This window comes from Monodon monoceros, unplaced genomic scaffold (genome assembly GCF_005190385.1).
Source record: "Monodon monoceros isolate NGI ecotype Baffin Bay Population unplaced genomic scaffold, NGI_Narwhal_1 Super_Scaffold_7, whole genome shotgun sequence".
Classification (NCBI taxonomy): Eukaryota; Metazoa; Chordata; class Mammalia; order Artiodactyla; family Monodontidae; genus Monodon; species Monodon monoceros.
In genome coordinates this window covers 64,322,488-64,347,576 of record NW_021703784.1, presented here as the reverse complement: position 1 = coordinate 64,347,576, position 25,089 = coordinate 64,322,488, and the positions used below count along the sequence as shown (strand labels likewise).

Sequence of the window (25,089 nt, the reverse complement as noted above, 5' to 3'; positions counted from 1 at the left end):
AGCAGGATTTTTACGAACCACTAAACTAGGTGTTTTAGGGGAGCATTACTGAGCATTTTCTATGGCCTCTATTACACAGGGCTCAGTTTCTGTTTTAAACCATCATGGTGGGCATGCTCTATGCTAAAGAACTTTGAGGAGGGGATACGTTCCTTGATGAGCTGTGGCAGTCCCAGAGTCTTTTCAAAGGTGGTAAAACATATATAATATAAAAATCACCATTGTAACCACCTTTAAGTATAGAGTTGAATGGCATTAAGTACATTCACATTGTTGTGCAAACATTAATTCCATCCATCTCCGGAACTTCTTCATCCCACTGAAACTCTGTCCCCATTAAACAATAATCCCCATCCACCCTCTTCCCCCAGCCCCTGGTTATCACTTTTCTATACTTTCTGCCTCTGTGACTTTGACTATTCTGGGTGCCTCATAGAAGTGGGATCATACAATACTTGTCCTGGCTTAGTTCAGAGTTCACTTAGCATAGTAACTTCAAGTTTCATCCATGTTGTAGCATGTGTCACAACTTCATTCCTTTTTAATGCTGAATAACATCCCATTGTGTGGATATAGCACAATTTGTTTATCCATTCACCTGTTGATGGACATTTGGGTCATTTCTCCTTTCAGCAATTGTGAAAAATGCTGTTATGAGCACAGTGTACAAACCAGGAATCTTTTTAAAGCAACATCCTGGTCTTTTTCAGCATGCCCTCGGCTAACCTCTGAGTCATTTATCCAGGTGAAAATAGTGATTAACAAAGCTCCATGACACCCACAACATGATGTCAACCCTACACTATCTGGTAAAGTGATGGACTCACCACAACCAGCAACACGAAACACAGAGCTTAGACTATGCCAGCGATTGTAGCCTTACAATGTGGTCTGCTTGGCAGTGTTGGAAATCATGATGGATAAAGATAAAACCAACAGAAGATTGCTTGAAAGTCGTGAGGTCTATTCACTTCTCTGTCTACCATGTTTCTTATTCTGGAATTAAACTGGGCTGTCAAACAAAATGCTTTGGCCACACTGCCTTGATCTCTCCACCTAACCCCATCCTCCTGGGAGAAGTTCTCTAGCTGAGTCATGTTTTGCTGTCATGCTCTCACCTGCCAGCAAAGGATGCTGCACGAAACAGCCTTGGGAAAACTATGGCTTCATTTTCTGCAGACCCCATTGTTCAAGACACGACCAAACACACCTCTCAATATCATCTATTTGACATGAGCTGGAAAATTTCCATAGGGTGAAGCATTAGGAAAAGTGGTACCGGCTCTGAGACCTGCTGCAAACCAATGTATTTTTTTCCTCGTCAACAGTCAGAAGTAATTGTCTGTTTCCATTTGAACTCTGGCTGCCAGAAAACTCAGAATCAAATTTATGATTCCACTAGAGCAACTGTTTAGGATCATGGTCTGCCTCTCTGAGGTCTATACCTCCTAAACTGGTTTTCCCTTTCATGTATATATCTTTAGGCTTTTATCTTTCATATATATAGACACACAATTTTGTTTTATGTCTTTCTTGTAAGTTGCCTAAAATCCTCTGACAGTTGAGGAGAAAGGAGAAATGGAGGGAAGGGATGAAAGGTGGGCAGTCTTCGTATCTATAAATGAGGAGGCTGGAGCCCAGGGTGATGGAGAGGCCAGCAGTACCCAAGACTGTCCACTGCCTGTGCTAAGCCTCTCTGGACAGCACCACAAATGGTACTTAGCAAATGTGTTTTAATGGCAATTTGTCCTTTTTAAAAACAGCTCACATGAGAGGGTAAATCCAGAGTTTACAGGATTCTGGCCACAGCCCTGGTCTTCCTGTGAAACCATCACTCATAAGAACATTTCTAGGTTCATGTGGAAGTTCTGCTCTCGGCCACCAGAGGGAAGCACAGGACAAGTAGAGCTGCGGCTTTCCCCGGGCAGCTAAGGCCATTGGTCCTGATGACGGCAAGCTGCTATTAGCCTGTTTCTTCCCACCCACAGGTCACTAGTTGCCCTTGACTAAATCAAAACATTCAATTCAAGGCCCTTTATTAAAACAAGCCGGAATGCTAAAGACAATGACTCCTTTGGGTGTGCAGCACCCAGCACTGGGCCACACCACTTACTAAGCTGTGTGAGTCCTTGGGGAAACACTCAGTCCATTTGAACACCTGTAAAATGGGCTTCATGCTACTTACCTCACATGGTCATCCTGAGGATTAAATGGGGCCACGTACAGGGAAAGCCCTGGCCAATACAGGTACTCAGTGATGCGGCATTTGTAACAGCGCATTCCACAAGTCACCAAGCACTGGTAGTGGCCCTGTGCTGCCCCCTGGTGGCACCAGAGAAACTGTGCTGCTCAGAGATGTGTGTGGTCCAACAGCAGCTGAGCCCGCCTCCTTTTCCCTCACGGGCTATGGAATGCCAGAGGGCCCCTCACAGATATTCACAGAGGACGCTGCTCCAGGAAAAAGGGTCCTGGGGCCCCCTTATCTCTGCCTGTGACACACAGCCAGCCAGCCTCCTCTGCCTCCTTCCCACTTGAGATTCCAAAGCTGCCCATGGAGAGGGAGGCTGGGCCTGGGTCCAGTCCCCTCACCCCGACTTGTACCCCGGCCCCCAAAGGTCCCAGCTCCACTGCCTCTGAGCCTGAGGGCCAGGCCTACTGTCACGTGGTCCTCCATGAGGAAAAACCGTCCATGGGGGTCCCTGTCCCCCCTCTCCCCTTCCACCCCCGTGTCCCAGGATCACGCAAGCCCGTCTGTCTGTCCCGCCCAGGCAGGTCCTCTGCTCACCATGCAGAGCTTCAGGCTCCTCGAGGCCATGTGGAGAGATTGCCCTGGGCAGGGCATCCCTCAGGGAGCTGTGCTGGGCGAGGGGCTTCAGGAGGGGTGAGGGTCGGGGTCCCTGTCGCCGGGGTCTTTCGTCCCAGGGCACTGCACTGGAGGCCTCACTGCCACCACGGTCCACTTCTTCGTCCGAGCTGGGAGGAGGAAGGAAAGAGCAGGTGAGCGAGGAGGCCTGCCATCCCGGCCGCACTGTGCCCTGCCCGTCGCTGCCCTCCAGCAGGCAAAGGGCTTCTAGGGCAAGGGCCATGGGTTAGTTACCTCTATGCCTGGCACCCAGTCTCTGGCTTTGTTATGGGCTGACCCGTGCCCCGCCCCCCAAATTCACATGAAGTCCTAACGCCTAGTACCTCAGAATGTGACTGCTTTGAGAAACAGGTCTTTAAAGAGGTAATTAGATTAAAATGAGGTCATTAGGGTGGGCGCTAATCCAATCTGACTGGTGTCCTTACAATTTTCCTTACAAGGAAATTTAGACACAGGCATACGTACAAGGAAAATGCCACATAAACGAGAAGACCGCCATCTACAAGCTGAGGAGAGGGGCCTGGAACAGAATCTTCCCTCATGGTCCTCAGAAGGAACCAACCCTGCTGACACCTTGATCTTGAACTTCTAGCACCGTGAGAAAATAAATCTCTGCTGTTTAAGCCACCCGTCTGTGGTTCTTCATGGCAGCCCTAGCACGCGAATGCAGGCAAGTTCAGATCAGAGAAGGTGAAAGAGGCCCAGAGATGTACAATGAAGTATTCATGTGAAGGCTGGTCCTCTCATCTTCACCGTCCCCGAGCGGGACTCCTAAGCTCTCTGGGGTAAAATGAGCTCATCATTAGGACTTGGGCCTAAAACGTCAGGCATTTAAATGCTTGCTTCCCTTGGGAATAGATGAGGGAATGGAAAAGACTACAGAAAAGAATGCGTGGGGGGATATTTAACCTGGGTCTGAAATAGCCATCAGGAATTCAGGTGGTGTGGGAGTGGAAGCGGGGTGTCCTAGGTAGTGGGGTCAGCACAGCACAATCCTGGGGTGGGGAAGCACAGAACCTATTGGCTAGTGACATTTTCATGAATATATATATTTTTCTCTCTTTCTCTCTCCCTCTTCCTCTCTATGTCCAGCATGCTTCTTTGTGTGAGGGCACCACCCCTTGTCCATCTGTGAGCTTTGGTGGGCCATCTGTCCATCAGCCTGCCCAAGCCTGCCACTCACAACAGCACCCCAGGCCAGCCCATCGATTAGCCCTAATGTAATGTTAGTACCAGTTGGAGCCCAACCTTGAAATCTTGATATGTGGACATGAATCTATGGATGTAGGCTGAAGCCCCCAGCAGCCAAGAGTTCCACATACGGGCCTCTCCGTGGATGGTTGTAGATCCAACATATTTGCCTTTGTTACTTAAGCTTCTTTGGGTTGTTCTACACCCTTGACGTGTTAATTCTTCGATCCTGACAACTCCCTACGGATTATCCCATCTTACAGATGGGGAAATGGAGGCACAGAGAGGTCACACTGCGAGTGGGGGTAAGACCAGCTCCCGAATGCTGTCCCCTTGCCCAACCCATCCTGCCCCCGTCCTGCAGCAGCAGGAACATACCTGCTGTCGTCACTGGTGACCAGGACACGCACAGCCAGCACGTCCTGCCCAACCACTTCCTCCCCGGGGCTGATCCTCACTGACGTCCACTCAGAGGGCAGGGGGGAGGCGACTCCACCAGACACATCCCCGTGCTCGAGCTCCGGGACACTCTTGGGCTTCTTGGGGGAGGTTGGTTCATCTGTTGAGAGGAGAAGAGGGTCTAGAGAGATGGTGGGAATGGACCGCCCCACAGGGCACCTGCCCTTCCTCCAGAGGCTTGGGTGGACACTCTAAGATGGACCTCATCCACCGTGCCATCACTGGATCCCCACCACTTAGCCCACCGGACACCCCAGCATTTAGAGCACATGTCTTGTGTGCAGGGCACGAACATACACACTGTCCGACTTAAGAGTAAAGGAGGGTCTGAAATGTCCATAGGTCCCACCCCAGGTCCACCAGCCTCTGCATTGCTGTTACCAGAATCACAATGTCCAATGTATCACTAAACCCAGTGGTAACTTCTCATTTCTCATCTTACTTGACACACCAGAAGCCTCTGACCCCGCTGATCACTCCTTCCTTCTAGAAACAGCCCTTCTCTCAGCTTCCAGGACAGCACAGCCTGGCTCCCTCCTCCCCACTGGCTACCTCCTTCTCCCTTTGTTTCTTTCACTGGTTGCCCCCGCCCCACCCCGTGACCTCTCAGCACTGGAAGGTCCCAGGACTGTCTTTTATGTGCAATGCCTTCTCTTCTCATCTCCACTCATGTCCTTGATGATCTCATCTGGTTTCAGCCTTAAATAACCCTAGACAACAATGACTCACACATCTCTCTCTCCAGCCTGGACATTCCCCTGAATCTAGACGCGTATACGCCACCGCTTACTTGGCATCTCCAGGTGGATGTCCAGTAGACACATCACGCTCATGCCCATGGAATTCTCCATCTCTGCCTCTCCCCAGGCCTGCCTCCCGCATGGCCCTCCCATCTTGGTAAATGGCAACTTGGGCCTTCAGGTTGCTCCAGGCAACACTTCAGTGTTATCCTTGACTCCTTTAGTTCTTTCACTCTTCACTCAAGATATCAGCAAATCCAGTTGGCTCTACCTTAAAATACGTCAGGAATCCAGGCACCTGTCACCACCTCCTCTGCTGCCACCCTGGCCCCAGCCACCATCACCTCTTGTCTGGGTTACAGAAACGGCCTCTACTGGTCTCCCTGCTTTCCCTCTGGCCATGCCCCACCCCTCAGTCTATTCTCAACACAGCTACCGAGTGCCTGTTAACATGGAAGTCAGATCACGCCACCCACTGTCACAATCCTCCAGGGCCCCTGTGACCTCATCTCCCAGTGCTGTCCCCGGCTCTCTGCCCTGACCACGTGACCACTGTGCTGTCCCTCCGCACGCAGCACGCCCCCCCATCTCAGCCCCGGCTCAGAGGCTCTTGCCTCTTCCTTGGAGACGCTGCCCCCAGAGGGCAGGGCTCGCTCACCCGCCTCCTTCAAACCTTTGTTGCCTTCTCAAGGAGGTGACCCTGACCAGCCTCCTGAAACTGCAACCCACACCCTCAGCGCTTTCCTCTTTATTTTTATTCATAGCACGTCACACCTTCTAATAAACTATACACTCTTTCCATTTATTTTGTTTGTTATTTCTCTCCTGTGCCTAGAATAAAAGCAGTGATTTTCTCCTCTTTCATTTCTTGCTAGAATGGTGCCTGGTGAAGAGTAGATGCTCAATAATAAATACCTGTTAAATGAATCAATGAATCAATGAATGAATAAATGAGCAAGACAGGCAGCCCAAGTCCCAGATCCCTCTCGGCCACTAACTGGCTCCATGACCCCCTCTCTGGTCACAGCGGGGTAGGAGTTCTTTCTCCTCTCTAAGGCTGACATTGCACTTGAACTTGGCTCCTCCTACACCGCCCCCCCCCCGCCCCCCTGCCCCAGTTAAGGACCATTATCTCCTCTTCCCTGTGTCATTAATTCTTTGTCTACTGGATCTTTTCCATCAGTATTAACATATGCTGAAACCTCTCCGGTTTTAAGAAGACCATTTTTAATCCCAGTTCCCCCCTCCCCCCACTCCCCAGCCAACTCTTCTTCCTCCTTCCCAGACAATCTTCTGGGAAGACTTTGCTGCACTCACTTTCTCCACTTCCTCACCTCCCATCACTCACTCCTCAATCCTCTATAATCCTGCTTATGCCTCCACTACCCGAACTGCCCCCAACAAAGTCCCTAGTGCCCTCCTTGTTGTTGCTAAATCCAATTCACAAGGCTTTGGGGTCCTCCTGCAGCTCTTGTCCTGAGCCCTCCCTGCTCCCAGGGACGCTTCCTCTCCCTGCCTAGCTGACCGTTCCATCTCAGCCATCCCGACTTCTAGCCAACGCTTAAGTCCTGGGTTCTTCATGCTTCTACCTGGGCCCTGTCATTTTTTTCACCTCACACACTCTTTCTGGGAGATGTTATCTACTCTTTCATCTGCAAAGGTAACTCGAGAAATTTTGATTTTTATGTGCAATGCCTCACATTTTAAAATACTATACATACAGGTCCAACGCAACACGTCTACAGCCAGATGCAGCCAGTGGTTTGCCAGTTTGCAAGCCCTGGTACAGTGCATGCTTGCTGCGAGGACATGTATGCACCCTTTTGCACTGGGGCGGCTGTGGACAGAGGAGGAGCATTTGGGGAGCAGGTATTATAACTGGATGCTTGACTGTGTAGTTATAATAATGGCAGCAGCTTACTTTTATTGAGTACTTTTATCAAGGATTATTTAAGTGTTTAACATGTAATAAATCTATTAAATTCCACACAAGCTTCTGAGAAAAGTAGTATTATCCCCATTTTCCTGCTGAGAAAACAGGTGAACAGAGAGGTTAAGACACCAGCACTCAGTCGGACATTTCATCAAAGGATGGGGACCAGTCTGTATGTCTGCGAGCACAACCAAGCCACAAATGGACAGCAATGCACGTGGCCATGATTCTGGGAGTTTGGACTGGAAGACGTCCCCAGTTCTTCACTTCCTCCCCATAACAGATTTGTGGTTTGTCCTGTGACCTTGCGGTCCTTCCCACTGGAGCAGATGGGGTGAGCTTCCCTGCTCAGCTGACATGAGGCTTGGCCGTGAGACTTGCTTTGACCAGTGGAAATCAGTGGGTGTAACAGCGGCTTTCAACGACCTTGCCGTTTGCCTAGTCCACTCGCACTCCTGCTCACTGGCCATGAGAAGAGCTCGTCCCAGATGGCTGCTGCCCCTTCAGCAGCCTAGGTCCCCGACTGTGGGCACACGGAACAGATCTGGAGCCAACCTATGGTCTAGCCGATCCCATGAGAGCCCAGGTCACCCTTACACCTGCAGCCTGAAGCAGAGCCACTCAGCCAACCCACAGACCCATGAGCAAGAAAAATGATGTTACAAGCTACTAAGATTTGGGAGGCTTGTTACACAGAACTGCTGTAGTAGAGACCTGGCTCTATACCTGGTTTATATCTGAGTATAGGTGTATGTGCCTGTGAGCTCTGTGCACAGATACTTATAGGGTCAACAGAAGCTACTGTGCCCTCCTCTGATCCAGGCTTGTGCTGAGGATTTGGAGATAAATCAGCCATGGGTCTCCTTCTGCCTTCAAGGGTCTCTTTCTGCCCCACAGGGGAAAGGAGGTCTGTTCACAAATGTCTGCATTAGAAGGTAGACCACAAAGAGTGAGGCCAAGACGAGGAGATCTGACTTCCATGCAGTAAAGACTTCGGGTAGAAGGCACCGTTTTAATGGGGCTTGAGGATGAGTAGGATTTGCACAGGGAAGGGAGGTGGCAGACCCCTGCGAGCAAGAGAAAAGTGGGAAAGCACTGCCAACTGCATGGGAACGGAAAATAAGTCCATGTGACTGGAGGGCAAAAGGGTACAGAAAGGGGAAAACCAGTGGGAAACTGGTCAAACGAGTGGGAAATGATTGCTTTGACATCAAACCAGGAAGGGCCTTGAATGGTGAAATGGAGCCCCATTTCTGCTGGTGAACTTGTTCCTGTTTTCTCCCCAAGTCTGGAGACCCTTCCACTCTCCCCCAGAACCCAGGGAGACAACAAAACATGTTCTCCTATATACAGTTATTAAGCCCATTTTACAGATGAGGAAACCGAAGCTCAGAGGTGTTATCTCACTTGTCCGGGGTCACACAGCTCCTAACTGCCAGAGCCACTTTTGCCTCTGGGCTTGGAAAAGCTCCCTCTGCTGTCTTGCCCACAGTTCTCTTGAAAGAAGAAAGTTTAACAAGAGCAACGGAACTAAGTTTATCAGTCAGGAAAATAGAACCCAAGCCAGGGAGTTCAACAGAGTAAAGTTAATATAGGAAGCTAATAACAATGGTGTTGGATGAGTTGAAAAGCCAAATGGGGAACGTGAGGCAACCCAGAGATGAGTAATGGCAGGAAGCCACTGGCTAGGGGGACACCGGAAGGAGCTGGTGCTATGGGTCCAGAGGCCAGGGCCATGCAGTAGGAGGCGGGTACCACAAAAAAGACACAGCACTGCCCAGGATGCAGAGGGGCAGGAGGAATACCCTGGCTTCTCCCTCGATTCCACCCTGCACTCTCCCACTCGTGCGTCCTAATGGTCAAACTTAGTAGGAAACCAGTTCGCAAGAGAGCTTGGGAAATGTCTTTTGCAAGGGTTACACCTCTCTAATACAGAGCGGAGCAGGGGAAGGGCAGGGAGTGTATCTGAGAGCAAATAGGCAGATGTCCAGGGAACTAAGCATAGTGCAGTCTCCTTGCCCTCTTTCAAGGTGGATGTGATGAGTGACAAGCCCTCAGCAGGAGGGAGGAGGGACCTGGGAAGGGGTCTGTGTCAGGTGTTCCCTCCACCTAATTGCTCTAGGAGGGACATGTGTCTATCCAGTACCAAGGTCCTTTGCAGTGCATGTCCCTTTAAAAGATAAAAGCACAGGTGCCTAAAGACAGCACAGTTGCCATCCCGGGGCTTCTGAGAGTGTACTACTGGGAATGCCAGTTTCTAGGGGGTCTTCAGGCGATGAGTAAATTGATAGGTAGCCCTGGGCCCCAGGCCCGCCTGCCATACCGGGGCATGGCTGTCCTGCCCGGCTGCACTTGCCAGGTGTCCCCACTGTATGCCTTTGGCTTTCACGCTAAGTGAGCTGGGGAGCTGCTGGGGTTTGGAGCAGAGGAGAGATCAGACTTAAGTTCTCACAAGATTCCTCTAGCTGTTGTGTTGAAAACAGGTTGAATGGAGTAAGGAGAACTCTCTAGAAGGAGAGCTTAGAGGAGGTTACCGGAATAACACAGGAAGAGATGACAGTGGCTGGGGCCAGGCGGTAGCATGGAGGTGGTGGGATGTGGACAGACTCTGGCTGTACTTAGAATTCACAGATGGACTGGACATGGGGCCAAGAAAAGAAGAGCCAAGAATGACTCCAGCCAAGGCTCTGAGCTGAGCAACAAGAATGGAACTGCCGTGTCCAGAGACTGCAGAGGCCAAGGGCAGTGTCTGTCTCAGGGGAAGACCAGGAGTTGGGGGTGGATGTGTAAGTTGGAGCCTCTCAGCAGACAGCTAAGTGGAGATGGTGAGCAGGCAGCCCGAGCCAGAGCTCGAGGAGGCTCCCTGTGCTGAGACTCAGGCACTCACTACAGCAAAGCTGAAGTGCTGCTAGCAGGTGGCAGGAGAGAAGGGGCTCAAGCTGAGGCCAGCGTGTCTAAAGGGAGATAACTAGTCACCTTCAAGAGAGCCGGGGGACCAGAAAACTAGAAAACAATAGATGTTGCCACTCCATGTGAATCGAGACCCGCTTAGTCCCCAACCAGAAGATGTCCCGTCAGACTCTGAGCTCCAGCTGACCTAGAATGCCTCCCTCAGGGCACTCGCTGCTGCTCGAAACCAGGAAGGTGCTCCCCAGACCTCAGCAAGAGCTCTTGCTCGGCACGCTCAGCTCACTGACTCCGCCTTCCCCAAACCCTCTGCCAGAGGCACGGCTAGCCCCGTTCACAGAAGGGACTCGCCCGGTGCCTCTGAGTCAATACGAAGTCCTGAGGCCAAAGCCGGTCTTCGGCCAAGTCCAGGGCCTTCCCCTGTGCCAAGGGTCTCCTGAGAGCAGCATCTGACTCCTGGCCTGGGCTCCTCAACAGTTGAAGATGCTGCTCTAGGTCACCTCTAGCATCAGTGAACTTTAATGTCAGTGCCAACTCAAGGTTGCCACCAGGAGGTGAAAAGCTAATGAGGAACCGCACAGAAAGCCTTTGGCCCCGTGGAAACAGTGGCCTTGGGGCAGTGAAAGTGGCAGTCGCTTCTTTTACTTACTTAAGGGATGAAAGAAAAAGCTCTGAAAGTGAATGACTTCTCAGAAATAGAGGAGAACGGCTCACCCCCACCCACTTTGCTTGACCCCCTTACTCTACTCAATATTCAGGTTGCAGGGCTTTTCTTTTTTTTGGCTGGATTATTTCTTTAGGATCAGTTCCTGGGGTGTGATTACTGGGCCAAGAGGTCAGAATCCCTTTAATGGGTCATAATACTCGTTGCCATATTGCTTTCCAGAAAAGATGGTCCCCATTTAACTTTACACTTAATACTAGTGATTAAGTTTATATTTTTTCTTACAACCTACTTCACTATTCCTTTACTTATTCAGTGGGTGCAGCATAATTAGTTTACATTCCTTTGAAAGCCAAGTTAGAACATTTTTGGAAATGCTTGTTGTTTAAGTGTTTTCTTTTAAAATTTGCTTGAGTGTGAACAGTCCATGCATAACCTTTGCCCATTTATTATGGGGTCTTTAATCAACAAATATCATGTGCAAGGCACCTGAGACCATCGCTTTGCAGGAACTTTCTAAATGCCACAGCAACAAACATCTTTGTCATCACATCGAATTCAGATTTTTCCTCAGTCTGACTGCCCGTTGAATATTTTCATTTTTATTTTTATATGTTAAGTTTTAAAAATGTTTGTAAGTCAGATTTGTGCTATGTTTTTCCTCTGTAATTTTTTTCCATCAGAGGTTTTAAAGTTTAGAAAGTTACCACTCCATTATTTCACCAGTACTTAATTCTATTTAATACCTAATTCTATTATTTACATTTTTTATTTTAATTCTTCCATCCAGTGTTTTTGGATGAAGAATATTCTACCAAACACTTATGTAGAATGTAATATGCAAAACAAAAACTGCCCCCAAACAAACAAAAAACTCACTTCAAAGAGGTACGGGAAAGCCCACTTCAGCAAAGTTAATTAGGCTTCTTCACTGGAGGACTCCTCAGACTTCAATACGCTAATGAATCTTGTGGATCACCAAGATTTGGGAGGACTGGCATGATTAGTATAAAACGCTTCTCAGGCTCTGTGACCATGGAACCCTTTTTTCACAAAGCACCTCTTGAAGCTAGTGTTCCATTGTCACACTTTGGAAAATGTTGTTTTAACCCAACTTCAGATCAAAAATCAAAACCAAACTATAAGCTCCATGAGAATGAGGATTCTTGCCTGTTTCACTCCCTGCTACATTCCCAACATACAGTAGATGCTCAGTACATATTAGGTGAGTAAACAAATGTGCACGTGAACAAGTAAACAAATAAGTGCATGCACAACTAAACAAAACACATCAAGTCTAGTACAACACCGAGATACGTGCAGTCTAAGATGCAGGGAGGGGCAGGAATTCTGTGTGGTTCACTGCTGCATCTCTAGGACCTAGAATACGACTAGGGCATGGTAGGTATTCAACAAACACTTGAATAGATGAATGGATAAAGGAATGAGTCACTTGTCTAACCTAGCTCCTGACTTCAGTCCCTAACACCCTTCCTTTTAGGGAAGGGAAAGAGTATCTCACCTGGGTACGAGTACAGACACTTGGTCATGACCACAGGCAGCTCTGGAGGCAGTTCCAGGCACCAGCAACTGTGCTCAGAGGCCCAGGGCCTCAGAAGTGCCCCTTTAGAGATAAAACGGCCCTCAGGAAGTTCACAGATGAGTTTTCATGCCAGCACCAGAAGCCCAGCCACACATCCAGCATGGCAAAGGGACGTATCCCCCCCTAGGGAGGTTGAGGACCAGATTTCTTTGACACTGTCCAGACTAGTTGAGTGAAAACTTCACATCCTTCCCTTAAAGACAAGTGGAATTGGGCCAGAGCCTGCCATGGTGCTGTCCTCAGACTGGCCCTGTGGGCAGAGCCTTGCAGCCTAAGACACTGAGTGACCTGAGTCTTTGGGGGCAAGGCCAGGTCTCTTAGCATCACAAATGGCTCTGCATCTGGAGGAGCACACCTGCCACGTTCACTGCCATCCTGAAACCAATGTCCAGTCCTTCCTCCTTACCTTTCACCCATCACTCAGCTAGACCAGCACAAAACTTTCAAGACCAACCTCTATCACATGGGAACCTAAGTTACAGCAAGGTTCCCAAGTAAAGCTCTCCTGCGGGTCCACTGCTTGGATGTGTGTGGGAAATGGCTGCAAGCAGCTGTTAGTACAGCCTGTTCCTGACAGCTGAGGTGACTCTGACCTTCAGCCAGCTATGCCCAGCACCTACAGTGGAAGAGCACGATGAGTTTTCAAGGAACAGCCCCCAAAGCCTGGCCCCGGAGCATGGGCGATATTTTCCAAATATTACCCCTGGGTAATATTTCCTCTCAGAGTACCCAGCACAGCCCCAGAGAGTCCCATGTCACCACAAGTGAAGGCCCCCCCCCAGTTTAGGGAAGGCTGACCCCTTCAACCAACCCCTGTGTTTGAGGTTTGAGCAGCTTCCGTGGCAAAGAAGAGAGGAAACAATGAGCTTTATAAAGAACCATATTTATTTTCATTTACAGCATCAAATACCATAAATAAAGCTAAACATTGTCCGCCGTGTGCAAAATACAGGGTTCCATGTGGCACTGTAATGACTACCAAAGGTCACAAACATGCGTGGTGATGATGTGGGGAGGCTAGCTAGGGAGGAGGCTGGAGGGAGGAGGGCACTCTTTGGTTGACATTCTAAAAAGGGGGGAGACTCTGCAAGAGAAGATAAGACAAGAACGGTGACTTGGTCCTGGCTAGGATCTGCACCAACGAGGGAGCCATGCAGCATGCGGGGCTGTGCAGACAGGCAAGGGTCAGCATGGCTCTGGGCCGCATGCAGGACGCACACCACCTGCGGCCCGAGACTGCGAGGCCTGGCCTTCAGCAGCCCCACTGTACTTGGCATGGTGTTTCTCTTTAAAAGCACTCTGAGTGTCCTGCTGCTCCAGCTAAAGGCTCATGGGGGCATTGAAATGCGCTGCTCCAGACCTGGGGCTCAACTGAGTCATCTCTCAAAGGCATCCCTGGTCTGTGACAATGACTGCTCTAGTTGAAGCTTCTGTATCATCCAGGGCTTTACGAGCCCAGAGCGATCAGAAGAGCCACAGCAAAGCCCTTGGAGGTAAAGTATAGGCTGCAGTGGAGAAAGGATTTGCTAGGAAAATTGTGATTGTGTGTTCAAAATACAGAGTCTGGGTCAAGCTTGTGATGAAGCCTGGGAGTATTTTTTTTTTTAAATCCTTCTGAAAAGAGTCACCTATGGTTTTCATCGATAACCTTTATACTAGAACCAACTGAAGAAGATGCTGGTATGCATGTGCTTTTTCAGAGGCTGAGAGGTGAAAGAGTTCTTTTCAATGGTGAAGCGCCCTCTCTATGGTACTGTCTCACATTCGGGGTTAACCCTCCCAGTAAGGTGAGGGGCTTTGTACGTGCAACCAGAAAAGCATGCACGCAGGCCGCAGGGCGCAGAGGGGAGGTGGGGCAGGCACTTGGGGTGAACCGGGCAGCTGGCTCAGAGGGATGGAATCAGAAACGGCTTTCGCTTTTGAGCTGAACACCACCCCATGCTGTTCACCAACCATGCCACTGAATGAGCGCATTAGTATGCAAGACACTCGCAGTTAGCTCAACCAAGGCCACGGCGGGGGCATGGGGTACGGAAAGCGGGTCAGGGGTTAGTACCACTCTCTGAAAATTGGCAAGAAAACCAGTCACCTCAGAGCAGAATTGTGTCAGCCAAGAAGTGGGTGTAGCACCGGAAGGCTGAAATGAACTGACGGCCACAGTGTAAGGTCGGAAAGAGAGAGACAGAAAAGAGAATTTAGTTGCGGGGCACAAGGCAACACGAGAAGGCACGGGAATTGAAAACGAGGCAACCATTAAAAAAATAGAAACTTCCCCAAACAAGTTACGGTTTGCTTAGGACGGATGAACCTTTCTGGCAGTGAGCAGCCACTTATCTGCAAGAGTGAATCCGTGCAATTGGCCGTCCCTCCTCTGTCCTCCACAGCCCTCCACATCCTCTCTGCCCCGATTTTACTCTCGAGCCCCACGTTCATTCTTGAATATGTTGTGGAGGCTTAGAGACATCCGCCCCCCCCCCCAGGACCCACCTTTGTGTTTTGGTGCTGCCCCACCAGGAAGGTTCAAAGTCTCAGAACATACAAACAACTCAGGCTTCTGACAGGCACGCCCTGTCTCGCCAGAGTAATTCAAACCAGTCTCCTTATGGCCAAAAGTGACATTCTCAGAGATCCTAACTGGCTTCACGGAGCATCCCACAAAGCATCTCACCCTGCCCTGAGCTGACGGGAATAACAATGACAGCCGTGCATGTGTTTATGTCGTGACTTTCAGAATCAAACATAAAATGAATCAAGGGCTCCTCCCACCATGCGGAACATTAAAATACCAGCAGAAATTTGGAAAAACACAATGCAAGTCATAGGACGAGAACAGTTCCAACAAGGACAGAGACGCCAGTTCCCACGAACTGGGCCGCAGCCATGTCCCTGATTTGCCCAAGGACTCAGGGAAGTGTTTATAGAAATGCCTCCCCACTTCTTCCCACCCTAGAGAACTTGGCATCTCAAAGGCCTCAAGAGCTCTGGCTCCTAACCTACCGGGCTCCATCCTTATTTAACCTAGAGGATCTTTCTAGTGTAACACGCAGAGAGCTGTCTCTGGCCCAGCCACTCTAGATACACTGAACACACTGCAGAAGGCCTTTCTCTATCAGCCATCTCCACTGTTCAGCCAGACTCAGCAGCCGTGCATGTCCAGGCAAGTGGAGTTGGGAGAGCTGAGGCCTCTTCCAGATGCCCAGAGAGAAGAATGCAGGTGGGCCCAAGTCCTGTTTTGCCCTTAATAGGGTGTATTTCTTTTGCATGAGTCAGTAATAGCGTCCACTCCCAGCCTCCCCTGACAGTCAAGACACAGGGGAGCTTCCCCCTGGAGGTCAGATGCATTCCTTTGCTAGGACAGCGTGAAAATAAATGGTTTCTGACTGTTTGACCAAATATGCATGGCAGCCGAGCGGCTAAGAAGCTGGGACATCTGCAAGCCATGCTCACGGGGCAGGCCGCACTTCCCAGAAATAATACCCTGAGCTGCTAACAAATGCCCTCGGTCTCAAAGGACGTTATGTGAAAGGGCAGTTTCTCCCCTCAGCCTCATGGCTGTGGACCCTGAGTGGCCTCGGCTCGGACTGCAGCCTGGGCTGGGGACCTCATAAGGAGGGCTTAAAATGCCACCAGGGGACATAACTCCTCTTCAACACTGCATCAGTTTGATGGAGCTCCACGTGGTCAGGGGCCAATGGGCTTTCGCTGCCGTGCTCATTAGTGGGAAGGGAAACGTATATTTGTAGCAATCTGCTTGAGACCCTGTGGTTCCACATCATTTGGCTGTGATGGGGTTCTGAGCAAGGAACCTTTACGCTACTCTTTTACATCCAAACAAGTGAGAAAACAGTCCTCCGCCCTCTGGGAGGACAGATAACAGGCAACTACACACTGCCACGTGCTTCTGTAGGTTTAATTCTCTTCTGCCCTTTCTATTTTTTTCTTCTAAAGTATTATGCTTTCATGTTGCAAACAACTGTCCGTTGTTGAAAAGTGGTATCCAGGCACATAAATCAAAAGGCACTGGTTTTGGTTTACAGAGAAGCCCAAATCATTCATGTTGCAGGCAGCAGCGATTACAACTGACCACAACGTGGGAAGGGTTTGTAGTACCAGTTATAAACGTCAAACCCGTGTCTAGAAAAACTGACACTCATAGAAAAAGATGCTTTCTCTTGGCTTATTAAAAGTTAAAAATTGAAATGTAAACCTAGAAATATGGCTCGCTTTGGTATAAAAGTACAAAGGTATAAAAAAATATCCTTCATGTCGTGCTGGCCTGGGCACCGGGAGCAGATGTTCACCGCGACCAGGCCAGGTGCAGGTGGCCGACGGGAAACTCTTTGGCTTTGAACTAACTGGTTAAAGGGCGTGGGGCTCCCTGGCCAGCGCCTGGGCTAGCTGCACATGCTGCCATCTACACGGGAAATGTTACGGCACTTTGGGTCTGGGCTTCAGTGCAGCTTGGCCGGGAAGCATCTGAGCAGCCAGTCGCGGATGCCCTCGAGGGACTCCTCGGTCTCCCGGTACATGGAAGCCAGGACCTCGGAGAACACCCAGAGCAGCGGCAGCCCGAGGCTCAGGAGCTCGTACGTGTAGCAGTAGTTGTAAGCATTGTCCCTGATATGCAGACTGGCAGCACGCAGCAGTCCCTGAATCCAGTTAAGCAGCCTCCGGGGAAGGTGAAGCAGGCCCCACGGCAGCCTGAGGGGCCAGCTTAGCACCTTCCTAAAGAAGGAATTGGGGATACCTGGGGGGCTGCCTTCCGGCGTGCCGATGGCGGCGGCAGCGCAAGAACTTTCCGCAGGAGGGTCTCGCCTAGAGGCTTCTTGCTCTTTCCACATCCCCTCCTCCTGAGAAAGACATCAAGGTGAGGGCATTTAGTCCATGACGCTTAGAGACGACGCCTCCAATGAAGCAGAGGAAGAGAGCCAGTAAATAGAGAACGTGGCAGACCCTGCAATTTGCAACCAGCCCCCCTCCCCCAAATCTCCGCCCCCATGCATTGCTGAAGGGCAGGCTGAACGTGGGCATGACCTTCCTGGGGGGCGGCAAACTGATCACAGGGGTCAGTTTTGTTTGGAGCCTTCAAAACATACACGCTCTTTGACTCAGCAATCTCATTTCTCATGACTGATCCTAAGTAAACTATTTGAAATATGGAGAAAGATGTGGGTACAAAGACATTCACCATAAAAATATTTTTAAGGTAAAAATAGTAAACAACATAAATGTCCAACAATATAGGACGCAAATAAATTATCAACCATCTTTTACAGGCATCAAAAATTAGGCTCCAAAAGCATTTTTAATGTCATGGGAAACTGTTCTTAATATAGTGTTAGTGAGAAAAGACGACTATGAAACTGTAGACATGGGATTCCCACTGGGTTAGAACATGCAGTTGACCCTTGAACAATGCAGGTTTGAACTGCATGGGTCCACCTAAATGCAGAGTTTTTTCAATAGTAAATACTACAGTTCCACCCGATCCACGGTTGGTTAAATCTACGGACGTGGAGGAACCGCCAATACGGAGGGCTGACTATCAGTTATATGTGGATTTTCGACCCTGTGGAGAGTCAGAGCTCCTGACCTCCACATTGTTCAAGGATCAACTGTATTCATATAGAAAAAAGTCTGCAAGGAAATGTTCCAACATGTTAATTACGATTTTCTCAGGATAGAGTGGGGATGGGTGATTTCACTTTCCTTCTTTATAACTTTTGTTTATTATATTTACCCGTTTTTCTATGTTGAGCCTATATTACTTGTATAATTAGAAAAAAGCTGAAGTTGTGGGTCTTGCTGGAGGTGGGTGATTAATCAAGCCATAGAGAAGGTACGAGGGGGCCCTATCATAAGCCATCCACAAATTCAGTGGGCCAGTCACTTTGCTGACATCCAAGAGCCTGGGGAAAGGACTTGGAAACCACAGAGGGTTGGCTCTATACCAGGCATCCCTGCTAACAGTGCCCCTGTGGTCATGGGGGCCCCAGGCACCGGGGGCTACATGGCTTTGCATGGCTAAGCATATAGCCCCATCCTTGGCACATGGGAAAGCTCTTCTGGGCTTCTCATGAGAAGCAGCAGTCATTCCCCCGGGATAGGTCTTAGCCCAGAGGCAAGCTGAACAGACTGAGGCAGAGGGACCCTCCATGCCAGGGAGTAGAGCCCTCTTCACCTGAGTTTCAATCCCTCCAAAGCCAGAAACATTGGCTGAACTTGCAGGAACCCTTGAAAACCTTCTCCTATCAGGGGCCTTCCCTGTTTCACCACCACTTTCAAGACAAAACGTACTTCTCTTTGTTGCTTCAACTCTGCCCGTCTCTTCCGTTGCTGACTGTTGGTTTTACAGTGAATGAAATGAGGCTTGCAGAAAAACTTGCCTGTAAAGAGACACACACACACACACACACACACACACACAGAGAGAGAGAGAGAGAGAGAGAGAGAGAGAGAGGTTTTTCTCCTGTAAACCAGAACCACACAGCAGGACATGAGCCAAATGCCTGCCACCATCTAGGTCAGAAAACGCCGCTACTGAAAACAAGGCAAGGAAGGCGCAAACTTGGGAAATGGTTTCCATCACCTGCCTTAAGGAAATGGCTCAGACAGGGGGCAGGCTGCAGCAACAGGCGGGGCTCCCGGGATGGGGCTGAAACCCTCAGATAATCCCCCAGGCCAAGTCCCTTCCCAAGGCAAGTTGCCAGGCCGCAAAATGGACCGCCCAGAATAGCAGCTCTGTTTCTAGTTCCTCTTGCTTCTGGGACCCCTGGGGGTGGGAAAGGAGCAGAACAGGCTGTGGCAGTGTTGGAGAGGAAAACTCAGTGAGGCACACACTGGGCCACTGGCCACTGCCCGGGACTACTGGGTGCCTTCCAGAAAAGCCTTCTCTGCTCACTGCTACAATAGTGACAATAGTGATGGGAATAATGATAACAGCAGAAAAATCTTGTGTAGGACTCAATATACCAGACACTATCATCCCGGGAATTAACCCAGCAACCCTCATAATGACCTTATGAGCTAAGTAGTATCATCCTCATTTTGTAAGTAAGGAAACTGAGGAACCAAGAGGTTACGTAACAGGCCCAAGGTTATATGGCTAGAAGTGGCATAGCCTGGATTTGAACCCAGGCAGTTAGTTTGAGGGTATGGAATCACAAGCACTGTCATTATATGACCGTGCAAACATCAAGTGCTGGAAATTAGAAAATAATCACTCATTCCAATGAGTGCAATTCTTTCATTGATGACGCCGGCAGGCCACTTATCAGAGGGCATGTTACGGTTACTGCCATTTTTACAATGCATACTTTATACATAATAACACGAATATGCCATCATTTACTGAATCCCTATTATATGTCAGGTGTGGTGTCGAGCATGTGACATAGGTTATCAGGTTTGATTTTCTCAGCCACACAGGGGCAACTGAAGGTGGTGAGACCGAGTAAGAAAACATTCATAAGGCACTCGTCGCCTGGTAGGTGCCCCGAACGCTGATGCACCCCTGGTGCTGACAGTTCCCCTTCCCTCAGGACCCCTGCTCACCACAGGCGGCCTCTCTCTTTAGCAGGGGATCCCTGCTCCCTGAAGAGCTTTCCTGATGACACCAAAACTCCCTGGGAAGTACTGCCTGTCCCAGAGCCTCCAAAGGGACTGAAGCCCAGGCCAGAGATGAGTGCTGCCCTGGCCCCTGGGGGTTTACCTTCATCACTGTCGAAGGCATAGGCGGCCAGGCGCAAGGTGGTGGCACAGACGCTGCAGCGGAAACACTCCCGGTGAAAGAAGTGGCCCTCTGCGCTCAGCCGCTCCATCACGTACACGCGCTTCTTGCAGAAATAACAGGTGTCGCTGCCACCCAGGTTCAGGGGAAACGCCTTCCGTATGGACTCCTGGGAGACACAGGGCATCGGGAGAGAAGAGCAGTGTGTTAGGGCGTACACCGCATCTTCAACTGTGAGGCTGGCCTTGTAGAGATGCCGGCCTGCATCGTGGGGCCTCACAGGCTATGTGTTGCTTTTGTCACTGCAGGCACTGACTGCAGGCACTTCAGCAAAGAATGAGGGTGGGAAGATACGCAGACCCCAGCCCTGCAGGGGCAGCTGTTAACTATACTCCCAGGCAGGCTGGCCATTCTGGTTTCAGGGTGATAGTGACATCTCCTGGTCTGATGGATCGGGCGTCCCTCACAAACATGCTGCCCAGCGATGCTATCTCCAGGAATCTGACCCAGGGGTTACATACTGCCTGCGTCTAGAGTGAGGTCCCTGAAAGAATGTTTTACACATCCTTGTCTCCCTGCAGTGACATAGGTCAGGCAGGGAAAGCTCATGGTAATAAAACTGTTCAAGAGAACTGCAGAGAAGGGGCAGCCCTTCTCTGTGTGTTGAAGTTGGCTGCCAGTCAACTTCCTAAATGCAAGAGGGGAGAGGAGAGGGCAAGGGCCAGGGCAGAAGGGGCACACCTGGGTGATTCCAGGGGAGTGTACCAAAAGGAAACCAAAATGAGTGGAGTCACTGGAGAAGGGGAGAATTCAGAGGAAAGGGGTGTTTTCTCCATTACTTAATTCTCAATCCAATCCAGATTGGATGCTAAACATTGGCAGTTAAGTGTTGTCCACCTCTGCGGACGGCCCCTCCTGGCCTTTGCACTGAGTTCTCTAGAGCCCCAGCCAGCAGGGAAGATGCTCTGGTTTGTGAAATGAGCCACAAGGGGGCTGAGTGAGGTTTGTCTAAAAGGAAGAACAGCCTCCCGCTAACCTCTGCTCTGATCCAGCCCGGTCTCAGCCCCTCTCGTCCCATGAGAAGAGGGGCCAGGCAATCCTCTCTGCGTCCCGTGCACCCTCCCTGGGAGGCCAGAGCCAGTGTCTGTGGGTGAAGGCTGTGGGGTGTACATCCTTACCAGGTCTGGAGAGATGGCCTGAGTCTTAGGTCTGTGATCATTCATGTACAGATTGACCAGAACTTCAGCTGCAGCCCCTATTCCGCTGGACACTCTCCCTACTGTCAGCTACCCAAGAGCAGAGATAGAGTAGACAGAGACAAAGGTAGAGGCCAGTTAGCACCGAGAAGGAAGACACGAACAAGCTGGAGGTGGGAGAGGGCTCCACACCCACATGCAAACGGCACCCAACGTCCCAGGAGAGGCCTAACCAGCCCAGAGTAGGCAGTGGGCACTCTGCAGATGGAGAAAAGAGAGAAATGGAGGCCTGCAGGGTACATGGTCTTCAGGAGTTTGAGTTGCTTGGTTCACAGGTAGGGGGAATAAATACCAGAGGAAGGGATCTGCCCAAGCCCACTTAGAAATAAATGCAAGAAGAGCCAGGACTCTGCTAAGGTCTCTTGAGCCCAAGCCCGGGAGGCCTTCACAGTAAGAAAACAAGCCAGCTGCATTGCGGCCACCCTCCCCAAGACCCCTCCTCTCTGGAGGGCCGGGAGCTACTGTTTAGTGAGAACTGCCCCAGACCCCCCACTCCCGGACCTGGAGGGTTAGGACCCTGCTCCACCACTAACCATTTCTGAGATGGGGCGCCAAGTCCTCAAATTCTGAGCTCAGCATCCTCATTTAGTGAAATGGGGATAAACGGTGCCTGCCTCACGGAGCTGTGGCAGGAACTGAGTGAGAGAGCGTGTGTGTGAGTGCCTGGCACTTGGCAGGGCTGGACCAAGATGAACTTGACTCCACCCTCCCTTCTCCCTCTGAATTCGGCAGCCTCATCCTGCCTTGCAGCTCCCGTGTCCCATAGGGAGCTATGGCCACGTCTAACCTGAGTCCTGTCAGGTCAGGATGCAGACCACCTTGCCGACAAAAACACGACCGGAATGGGAGTGAATGTTGGTCCCTACTGGGCAGGTACAGGGAGAAGGATGCGGAGCTCCAGGCGGCAGTGCCCAGGGCCCCAGAGATGGTGCTGGGCAAGTCAGCTCCATGCTGGCTCCGGGGATCACAGCCTGACAGGTTGTGGGTGTCTGTGCCCCCAAGGGCATGATGGTCCATGCCTACCCATGAATGCGTGGATCCCCACCGGCGTGTCATGGAGCTGGGGAAGGGGTGGGAGCTGACAGCCCAAGCAGACATAGCACAATCACACATACACCCCTGGGCAAACCCTGACTTGCTCCCTCTTTCCATACCAGCTCTGAAAGGCCAGCCTGGGAATACTGCAGTCTCCCCTGCAGGGAGGCAAAAATGCACAATATGAGATTATATCTATAAATACTGTTCCTGATCCCAAGACCCTGGAGAGAGGGAGGCTCCAGACGCTCCCCCAGCCTCTGAATCCAGCTTCTGGGAGGTGTGGCCACGGAGAGCAACAATTTAGGCTGAAGGCCCTTGGACACAGGTTGATAGCCATCTTGATGGCGAGTAACAGTGACTCGTGCGGGGGTGAAGGAAGGCCCTCAATCGAAACCCAAGACCACCCCTGGAAGGCCACATCGAATCTGCTGTGCAAGCCTCAAGTATCAAGCAGGAAGTTCAGGGGACAGCAAAGCAAATGGCAGCCGGCACCCACAGCCCCCGACTCCTGGGAGTAGGGCCCACCCTCAGAACCTGAGGCTAACACATCGGGTGCCCGCAAAAGCACAGGCACCAAGAGAGGATGAAGATAGAAGGGATGCCAAGCAGGCTGGGGAGAAAGACAGGACCCAGGACATATATACACTACCAAATGTAAGGTAGATAGCTAGTGGGAAGCAGCCGCATAGCACAGGGAGATCAGCTCGGTGCTTTGTGACCGCCTGGAGGGGTGGGATAGGGAGGGTGGGAGGGAGACGCAAGAGGGAAGAGATATGGGGATATATGTATATGTATAGCTGATTCACTTTGTTATAAAGCAGAAACTAACACACCATTGTAAAGCAATTATACTCTAATAAAGATGTAAAAAAAAAAAAAAAAAGACCCAGGAGACACCTGCCCCCTTTCTCATTGAGGAAGTCCCAACACCAGCAGCTACTCTGGATCAGTCACGCCAGACCACATGCAGGGCTCTGGGGGACTATGGAAAATGTGGCCGGGGGCCTGCTGGGGTGTCTGATCCCAGGACTCAGACAGACAGGACCTCCTCAGACCTGACAAAGCTCGCTCCTTCTCAGTGGCAGCAGCTACCAGGCCAGTTACCCCCCCACACCCAACACTGGCCCCACCTGGGAGAGATGAGGATTCTGCTTCCAAGCATACATTCTGCCATTTTCAGGATTTCACAAATGCCAAGAAACTTGGCTCCTGCTTCTAAGAGAGGTTCAGGTGCGCTGGCTCAGGACAATATGCCATTACTTGCCTAATGTTCCATCCCCTCCTGGGGCCCCCGACACAGGTCCCTCGGATAGGAGCTGTAGAATACCAGGTCCTTCCTGGGTTTACAGCAAAATAATGAGGGGAGGTCAGATTTACCTCCCTGCCCACACTCCCCTTGTGTGGCTGCCTCCCCGACCCAGTGTGTGAACTGGCTCCGAGGCGCTCTCCCAGGAAGGCACCATGTGATGTCACATACCCACGCGCAATTATTGCCTCCCCTGAGCGAGCGGAGATTAAGACCGTACTTTCTGGGGCTTTAAATACAGGTCCCTAATGAGACCTTAGTAACCACTTAGCTAATAAGCACTTTGTGCCACTGAGCTTCTGTGCAACCCTGACTTTGGGAGCAGTTACAGAAGAAGCAAGCAGAGGGCCCTGAGGTTGCTGGGGGTGCAGCCTCGGGCCGGCTCGGTTGTTCTGTCAGCACAGGTCCCGGCCAGGGGATCCAAGCCTGGTCCTTCCTCTCATTATGGGCCCTTATTTACATAAGGCTCCTTTCTCCCAGTTGCATCCACATTGCCACGTGTGACAGAGGCTTTCTTACAACCGAATGGAAACCATGCCCAGGATCATCACCAAGACCAAGAGGTAGACCAGGACTTGTGAATGGTCACAAGGAGACCAGGTGATGAAGAGCTTGTCTCAAGGGGTGAGAGGGGGCCTTTGAAGCTCATCCCAAAGACTGGTGTGAAGGCGGACGTTGCCCTGGGGTCTTGGGTTATCTCCTCTTTCCTGACAGCAGGATGTCTCATTGGCTCCAAGACAGTGAGGACATGACCAGATGGATTGCTAACTCAAACTATCGGTGGTGAATGACCAGGTTTTGCTTTTTCCTTTTAAATCTTGAATCCACTGTGGCCTCATACTTCTGGATTCAAAGAAAATGAATTACTAGAAGTACGATCACCCGCTTGGATGTGTGGCAATGTCAAACTGCTCTACAAGTGTCTAATGCTTACTCTCACTTGCTGTGCTCCTTGGGTCACAAACCAATGCCTGCCCGTGGACCACACCTCGGCATCCTGAGGAAGAAAGGAAACTCTGCTCATGGAGAAACCTCCAGAAAACTCATCCTGGTTTGACCTCAGAGTAAGAGCCAGAGGTTCTCAACAAGGAGATTATTGCACCGAAAGGCAAAAGCACGTATGCTCCTGGGGTGCTGGTCAAGAGGAGAGCTTACAATTTGGCTGGGAATCACTTGTCCAAATGCAAAGTTGGGCAATCTGATGATCTGGACAGAAATATACTGGTCGCAGTCACTAGTGTTTTGAGAATTGGTAGTTTTGGAGGGCCATGGGACTGCTTTTGCAACCCTTTATGTATCTTCAATATTTATGTAACTTTTGAAGAACTGGGGTGTTTTTCACTACCTCTTTCCCCTTTGAATTCTAGTTATTTTCAGCTAGTTAATTAGAACAAGCTGGA

The 25,089-nt window shown here is 50.5% G+C and overlaps 1 protein-coding gene across 3 annotated transcripts in view; it reads right to left on the bottom strand.

The window, feature by feature from the left end:
- Positions 1-25,089, bottom strand: part of MICAL2 (microtubule associated monooxygenase, calponin and LIM domain containing 2) — a 161,475-nt gene that overhangs the window by 3,289 nt on the left and 133,097 nt on the right. The window contains exons 18-22 of one of the 3 annotated variants that reach the window (XM_029207067.1): positions 20,072-20,258; positions 18,658-18,746; positions 17,108-17,210; positions 4,433-4,613; positions 2,786-2,973 (exon numbers count right to left, since the gene is read on the bottom strand). In XM_029207067.1, coding sequence (XP_029062900.1) covers positions 2,786-2,973; positions 4,433-4,613; positions 17,108-17,210; positions 18,658-18,746; positions 20,072-20,258 — 748 coding nt within the window. Of the gene's footprint in view, positions 1-2,785; positions 2,974-4,432; positions 4,614-16,909; positions 17,211-18,541; positions 18,747-20,071; positions 20,259-25,089 lie in introns of those variants that run through there. The other 2 variants (XR_003791352.1, XM_029207068.1) reach the window with 2 other exon arrangements.